At 45.3% G+C, this 8794-nt stretch overlaps 1 protein-coding gene across 1 annotated transcript in view; it reads right to left on the bottom strand.

Annotated features, from left to right (window-relative positions):
• The window catches only part of RPIA (ribose 5-phosphate isomerase A), a 59388-nt gene extending 54236 nt beyond the window's left edge, over positions 1–5152 (bottom strand). The window contains exon 1 of the mRNA XM_017536546.2: positions 4824–5152. Coding sequence (XP_017392035.1) covers positions 4824–5108 — 285 coding nt within the window. The 5' untranslated portion in view covers positions 5109–5152. The remainder of the gene's footprint in view (positions 1–4823) is intronic.
• Positions 5153–8794: the final 3642 nt, after the last annotated feature.

Raw genomic sequence — 8794 nt, 5'->3', positions numbered from 1 at the left:
CAGGATGGTCTCGATCTCTTGACCTCGTGATCCACCCGCCTCGGCCTCCCACAGTGCTGGGATTACAGGCTTGAGCCACCGCGCCCGGCCGTTGTTCATTGTAAGTTACTCACTCTCAGGTATTCTATTCTAGCAGCACGAAATGGACTAAGACACCAATGAATAGGTTATAATACCTTTTCCAGTTCCCTCATTAATTTAGTGAGTTAAATAAAATCTTTGACATATATTCATTTTATATATGTGTGATTTTACCTTTTTTAAATATACATATAAACAGTATCAATGCCCAACACACACATACAAACTCACATTTTTTTCTTTTTAAGACAGGGTCTCTGTTGCCCAGGCTGGAGTGCAGTGGCATGATCATAGCTCACTGCTGCCTCAAACTCCTGCGGCTCACACAATCCCACTGCCTCAGCTTCCCACATAGCTAGAACTACAGGAACATGCCACCATGTCCAGCTAATTTTTTAATTATTTTAAGAGACACAGTCTCACTCTGTCACCCAGGCTAGTCTCAAACTCCTGGCCTCAAGTGATCTTCTCACCTCTGCCTCCCAAAGTGCTGGGATTACAGGATGAGCCACTTCAATCAAATAAGCGACTTCAGAAGTTGAATTTGATGAAACATCAATCCATTTCAAATTTCTTAAGACTTCCAACAACTGATTAACAATTAATTTACTTGACAAAGGAAAGCCCATAGTAAAACTTTTTAGGAAGAAGAAAAGTCCTGAAGATCCCTCAGGACAAACAGGGCCACAGCTAAAATCCTTCATTCCCCACAGGACAAAGGCCACAGAATACTTAAAGTCAGCCCCTAGGCCCCATATTTAATATGGTCCTTCTCAAAGTTAGACTACAGCTCTATTAAAGATTAGAAAGAATGACCAACAAGTAGAGATTTAAAAAATAAATAATTAAATGTCCCCACAACCACATACCTGTATACTAAAAATGTTTCTGCAGCCTCTCCTACCTACAGATGACTTTATCCAACAACTTTTGTGTTACTGACCTGGTGGAAACTGCTTTTACTAACTCACAGTTCCAAAGTCACTGAATATACCAGGGGCTTGGGCTGTCAGAACAGGGCTTGCACTAGGTCAGGATTCCACCTGTGCCAATGCTCTCAAGAAGGCAACGTGTCTAATAAAGTTGTTTAGCTGCCTCAACAAGCCCCAAAGGCAAGGACTTCACGACAAGTAAATAATACATCACAACACAGAAACATTCAAAATGGCTAAATATCTCGATATATAAAAATCTTCAAGTAATGAAAAAATGTCTTATGTCTGAGTGTGGAAAAACAAACTTTTTCCTCTGCTCTCACACCACAACAATCATCAACACTGAAGACTTCTGTGACCAAATGAATGGGGGTTTCTCCCCATATCTGAAGCAAGCAATCTATCCTGCAGCAGACACCAGCTGGGTATCCTCCAATTCAATTTCAACACCATCTACCTGGAGATACCATCATGTACCACTCATTGAGGGCTCAGTTCCCAAGATTGCCTCCTCCTTCCCATCAAATGCAAGCCCAGGCCTCCAGAACTTCTGACTTTCCAGCTTCAGGCTGGAGTTTCCACAACCCCTTCTTTGGGTTTAATTAACTTGCTAGAGTGGCTCAGAACTCAGGGAAACACATTTACCGGTTTATTATAAAGGCTATGATGAAGGATACAGATTAAGAGATACATAGGGCAAAACATATAGGAAGAGGCACAGAGCTTCCATGCTCTCCAGGCACACCACCCTTCAGGGACCTTCATATGTTCTCTCTCCAGAAGCTTCCAAACCCTGTTCTCTTGAGCCTTTTGGAAAATTTATCAAATAAGCATGATTGGGTTTTGGAAAAGGCCAGGAATTGCAAGGGCCTAGAAATGTGACTGGACAAAAAGGGTACAGATTGACTGGGGAAACCCTGCAAGGGCTGTCTATTCAGATTCTTCACCTGTCTGTACAGCATTCCTTCCTCCAGGTTATGGAAAAGGAACCCTTCTGAGATGGGGATCTTATGACCTACAATAAGACAACACAGGTCACAGAATTTCTTTACAGCCAGCTCCAAGACAGAAAATCACTGGGGAGAGAAAGGAGCAAGTGGAAGGAGGGCATAAGAAGGTATGAGAGAGAGAGAGGTTGTCTTCTGAGGCCTAAAGCACCCCATATATAACAAAAGACTGTAGCAAGGGCTATGGGTGTTATGAACCAGAAGCCATGGGTAAAAACATTGTGTGTGTGTATGTGTGTTTAAAATATCACACTAGTTAGACTTAACCTGATCTTCACACTTGACCTGAAGCTAGGAACTCTAGCTTTACAGTAATTCAATCACCAAATTCCTGGTTACCAAGCTTAGCCATACATTCATGTCACTCACAGCCCCCAGAAAGCAGGTGGCACAGAGACTAACTTGGATGAATCAGAAAAGCTCTGTACAAGGCTCCTTCTTTGCCTTTTGGAAGAGACCAGTAATTGCAAGGGCCTGCCAGGCCTAAAGCTCTTCAACCATGTAATCCCTGAGGCCTTGGAATCAAATGACTGGCCCAGGAATCAGTGCCCTTGCCAAAGCCAACCAGAGGTGACCAAAGGCTGCCTATGATGCAGCCCAACAGCGGAATGCTACCAACCAGGCCCTGCTAGAGGAGTGGCCCCATTCTAATGCGCAATATTAAACCTCATGTATGTGCAACATCAGAACTTCACTCAGCTTGTCGAATGGAGTACCTTTGGAAATACATACTACTTCTGCTAACCAACTAGAATCACTGCGCATCAGCTTCCTCAACCAAGCCAGTCAAAAAACAAAGCCCAGGCTCCAAAGAGAACAAAGGGATGAGGCTACAGATGTTCAGAAGAAAGTATATCTGCACAGCGACCCAACCTAGGTGGCTACACCCCCAGAAACAGACAGAGCTGGGTCCAGAGTGGCTATACAAAGGATTCATCTGAGAACTCTCAGTCTTCCATCCACCCAGACATGGAAGTAGTCACCATATTGGAACAACAATGGACTAGGGAACAGGGAGTGCTACTCCCCAGAAATTCTACACAAAGAGCCTCCAATAACCCCAATACTTTCATATTTGTATCTACATTGCACACAATTGAACAAACATTTACTGGGCAGTCCCCACTGTGACCAACGCTAAATGAAGGTTAACTACCCTCCAGGAGCTTACCGTAAGGCGCTGGAAGAAATGAACACACAGATGACGAGAACGTAAGATACAACATAAAGCACATAAGAGGCAATGAAGTGCTACAGAATTACAGAGAAGAAATCTTCCTCTCCTTAGAATGTTAAGGAAAAACTGAAAGGAGGAAATGACCTTTAAGTCAAACCCTGAAGGGCATACATGATTTTAACAGGTGCCTCCAAAAGGCCAATGTAGATCTCCCCAAAATCACTGCTAACTTCATGAAATGATGTGGTCAGAATCCAGTGTTTTGGGGCTCTAGCCTAAGGTCAGGGCTTGCAGATTTTTATTTAATCAAATACATAACTATAACACAAGTGTCAGGGAGATGTGCCACCAAATATTAATGTAAATTCATTAACAGGACAACTTGGATATTGGGCTTTTCTAATTGTATTCTCATGTGGATTTCATTTGTCCATTAGCTATTCACTTTATGCAGATATTTTGCATTTTCAGCTAATTGTCTCAATTTTACAACTGAGGCACTGAATCCCAAAGGTAGGGTCAAATTAACACATTTTACATTATCTCTGTTAATACCCACAGAAAATCCTATTGCCAACCAGACTTGCAACAAGCGACACCAGAACAGGGCAGGAGTGGAAAGGGTAGAAGGGCACACTGGTACATCCCTTCTACAGAACTGGCTGAGCCACAGGTTACCACACTGGCCACTCCCACTCAAAAAGCCTGTGGTGAAGCTCATACAACATCATCTAAGCAAATTAATTGTGTAGGGCAAAGCATTAACAGATGTAAAGGACTATCATCAGAAAAGAAAAGGGAAATCTAATACCACTTTCTAATAAGTAGAAATGAGATATAAAAAGCCAGTAAGATCAAGGAAACTACACCACAGGGGAGACATACTCCACTAGGCTTCCTTATTATAATTAACATAATTAACTTGATTGGTGACAGCAAAACCACTTGGATTATAAAAACTCCAACAACAGCACCACATCCACCACTTAACAAACAAGTAGGGGCCACGGCCTGACTGAATAACAGCTAAACATCTCTGCAGCCCGGCCTTTGAAAAAAAAAAAAAAAAAAACACAGCATCCTCCAGACTTAGTCCACCCCGCCCTATGGAAAGAAAAAGGTATGAAGCCCCGGCTCTTCCCTTCCCTCCAGTACAGTCAGGGGCCGGTGCGCACCAAGCCAAGAGCCTCCTTCAACTGAAATTTCAAAGTACTAGCAAACCAACTCTCCGCTGGCTTCCGGGTCCGCAAAAAGAAATGAAAACCTCTCCGCAGCCCCAAAGCCCACCATTTTCCATTTGTTGATACGGAGGCCACAAGGCAAGTGCCTCTTAGCCCCCACTACAAGCATCAGACGCCACCAGGCTCCCCTGTGCAAACTGCTCCAGCTGGACAAGTCTTTAGGAAGCTCAAGTATTAGAAGATTTGCCCCTAACCGATTCTACTTCTAAAAGGTCTTTAAGGAGCAGGGAAGAGGAGTCTAAACTCCGGTAAAGTGCACACGCTCTACCCTCTCACTCAGCACCCGCCCTGCCAGGAGCTAGGCGCGTCCCGGCAGTACCCATAAAGCGCAACAGGAGCCCAACACGCCGAGAACATGCACCCCACGCCCCGAGGTGCTCACCCTCACGTGGTTCTCCACAGCCGCGCGACCCGCGAGCTTCTTGGCCTCCTCGGCCTTGGACATCGTTGAGGGGGCCGGGCAGACGCTGTTGGAGTCCCCGCAGCTGGTGCTTGTGTTGCCAGCACCGCCGCGGGTCCCGGACTGTGCACGCCCCGGCAGCCGCACGTGGGAACCTGGGAGGTCCCAGCTGTTCCCTCCTCCGCCTGAGACCGCGCCCCCGGCCCTCCCGGGCAGCGGGGCCAAGACCCGCCCGTAGAGGGTGCTGAAGGGCCCGGGTCGCTGCATCCCGACGCCTCTCTCAGGCCTCCGCTGAGGTCCCGCCCCCGGCTTGTCCGGAAGTCTGGTAACTTACGTACACAGTCTGTGTGCCCTGCTCCGTGGGCCTTGCTGGGAAATGCAGTTCTATGGCTTCAGCGACCTGTATCCGCGCCTCAGTCTGGACTACCAAACCCATAATGCTCTCCGCGACCGGATGCGCAATTGCAGGCGACGGCCGCTGGCGCGTCGCTCTATAAAGTACGCTTAGCCGCGGGAAGAGGCGTTTGGGACTCCTTACTCGAGGGATGTGTGCTTACGTGACCGTTAGGTGAATCCAGGGATGTTTTATCATCCGAGAAAGGAGTGTTAGACTTGACCTTGTTGTTTCTCCCAGCAGTGAGAACGTGGCCATGGACTAGACCTCAGAGTAGTGGCTCTTCTGTAGACGACGCGGCGCTTTGGAGGCGACTACTCCCTAGGAAACGCACATGCGACACCAGCGCCAGCTGAAGTCCATCTAGACCAGTACAGGCCCAAGGTCACAAGTTGAGAAGCAACCCCTGCCGTAGACACTCTTTTGCACCTGTGGTAGAGCAGGTGGAGCTGCACATTGCTCCACCCATTACAAGGACTTTCTGTGAAAACATATTTCTCTTTTATTCTCTACCTTTAAGGTTTCTTGCTGTTGAGAATAATTAAGGGATGAGGAATTTTTACTGCCCCCATTTTGCAGAAGAAACTAATGCTGACCCCAACCTTACCGACCACCTGGAGGCCCATACAAACATGTGATCTTTATGTTTCTCAGCTGTTAGTGGAATCCTTTATGTCTGTTCATGAACTCATCTTCAAATGCATTCCAGGCCTTCAGAACTCACGTGTGCAAGTCCCTGGTATGGGCCACTGTTACTGCCACTTATCACCTAGATTTTCTAACTATGATTTTCTAACTATGCTATGCCCCCTGAGGCCGGGAGCTCCTGAATCTTCACTTTTGTCTGTAGGAGGAAAAACTGTTTGAGATAACATTTGAATATTTGAATCTCAGCACTTTGGGAGGCCATGGCAGTTGGATCACCTGAGGTCAGGAGTTTGAGACCAGCCTGGCCAACGTGGTGAAACCCCATCTCTACTAAAAATATAAAATTAGCTGGGTGTGGTGGCACATGCCTGTAGTGCCAGCTACTCAGGAGGCTGAGACAGGAAAATCGCTTGAACTGGGAGGTGGAGGCTGCAGTGAGCTGAGATCGCACCACTGTACTTCAGCCTGGTGAGACAGGGTGAGACTCCATCTCAAAAAAAAAGTGGATACTGTTATTCCCATTGGCATAAAAGAAGTCCTCACTTACTCAAGGTCACACTGCTTATAAGCAAAGCTGGGATACAAACCTTCAGTGATTCTAGGACCAAACCCTGATCTAATAGAATTACCTAGATGGGGATTTATTAATTGCCCCACCACATCACCAATATAGCACGAACTTTGTATAAGCCACACATGTAATGCCTTTTCTCTTTAAAGCCACAAGTAATAGCAGTAAATCTTAAGACAAAATGGTTAAGAAGGGGAAAAAAACTATAAATGAGGAAGTACTAAATGAAGGTAAGTACACAGGTTTTGGATGATGGACTAGATTCAGGGTCTGACAAAAGTAAGATCAATCTACTTTATAAGTTAATCCACTAAAAAGCCTTTTTTCTTCTTTTTCTTTGAGTCTTGCTCTGTTGCCCAGGCTGGAGTGCAGTGGTGTGATCTCGGCTCATGCAACCTCTGCCTCCTAGATTGAGATTCTCTTGCCTCGGCTTCTCAAGTAGCTGGGACTACAGTCATGTGCCACCACACCCGGCTAATTTTTTGTGTTTTTAATAGAGACAGCGTTTCACCATATTAGCCAGGATGGTCTCAATCTCATGATCCATGCACTTCAGCCTCCCAAAGTGCTGAGAGCCACAGTGCCCAGCCAAAAAGCCTTTTTTTAAATTACAAGGACAAGGACCATACTAATCTCTGTGTCCAGTTTTAGTTTATGTGCTCCCAAAGCGAGGACTAACAAGTCTTTTTTTTTTTTTTAACTAGATTGCACTAGAAAGAACCATGTGGGGTTTATTCTTCCCTCTTTCATGAAACCTAATGAAATTAGGTTGTGATTCCAAGAAACTCCTGGAAAAGAGTTCTCAGGGCCAGAATGAAGGATCCTAGAGGACAGAGCCCACCATCCTGCCCTATTGATAATGGTGAGAGGTAGAGCCTGGGCCTGCATGGGCTTTAGGTATCCACTCCCCTGATAGCCCTAGTGTGGTCCAGTCTGAGAGGAAACAGAGGCAATGGGCACCATGGCACTTCACTTAATGCTGGTGTATTAGTCCATTTTTGTGCTGCTGATAAAGATATACCCAAGACTGGGCAATTTAGAAAAGAAAGAGGTTTAATGAACTTACAGTTCCACATAGCTGGAGAAGCCTCACAATCATGGCAGAAGACAAGAAGGAGCAATTCACGTCTTACATGGATGGTGGCAGGCAAAGAAAGCTTGTGGAAGGAAACTCCCATTGTTAAAACCATTCAATCTCCTGAAACATTCACTACCACAAGGACAGCACAGAAAATACCCACCCCCAAAATTTGATTATCTGCCACCAGTTTCCCCACCAAAATATTTGGGAATTATGGGAGCTACAAGATGAGATTTGGGTTTGGACACAGAGCAAACCATATCAGCTGGAATGTAGGCACCACCGGGAAGATACACAGCCATCATTGTGTGCCTGCCAAGGCTTCAGTGAAACAAGAAACACTCTTACTTTCCACTTCCTCACCTCCATTTTCTCTCCCTTCCCACTCTTACTTTCTTCAAAGTTTGTACATTTTGAAGGTGATTTCCATGGAAGACTGTACAGAGCTACAAACTAGATGTTGAAATGGATTTGAAGATCCTGCCAGAGGCTGAAAATAAAATGCTGACTCAGATATAGCTCAGAGTCGAGTTTGGCTCCCCCCTACTTTCATTCAGCAGTTTCACTCTTTTAGATATAGCAACCCAACTTGACACCCTCCACTCTCACACTCTTAGAATGACCCTTTGGAGCCTCCATTTTTGGCCTGCCTTGCTCCATCCCCTTTTCAGAAGGGCAAGTTTATTGTCTACTAGAAATCTTGACTAAGGCCTTAGAAGACGACTAGACCTTACTTACAGTGGTCTAGTGCTCAAAACAAGCCATTGTTAATACATCAGTGTTACTACCTTGCTATGCATGTAACACTGGAAAGCAGCATAAAACAGTCCATTTACCAAAACCAAATTTTATTGCTAGTTGACCAACACCATGTGGTCCTGAGAAAAGTGTGTCTAGAACAATTTCTTACTGCTGTGTAAAACTATTCCCTACTTAAGGATCACCTGCCTTTTGACATCTTTACACCAGTGATTGTCAACTTGGAATGATTTTTGCCCTCCCCTCATGGGGATATTTGACAATGTCTGGACACATTTTTCATTGTCACAAGCGTGAAAATGCTGCTAGCATCTAATGGGTCAGAGCCAAGGATACTGCTAAACATCCTACAGTGCACAGATAGCCACACACAAAAAGAATTTTCCCAACCAAAGTGTCAATAGTGCTGACACTGAGAAAATGCCTTAAAGAATCTTCAGGTAGGATTATGCGAGAGGCTCTGTTAGCAGTGGTGAATCCATATGGATGTGCAGCAACCT

Source organism: Cebus imitator, unplaced genomic scaffold (genome assembly GCF_001604975.1).
Source record: "Cebus imitator isolate Cc_AM_T3 unplaced genomic scaffold, Cebus_imitator-1.0 Scaffold99, whole genome shotgun sequence".
NCBI lineage: Eukaryota > Metazoa > Chordata > Mammalia > Primates > Cebidae > Cebus > Cebus imitator.
This window is presented reverse-complemented; position numbering and strand designations above follow the sequence as displayed.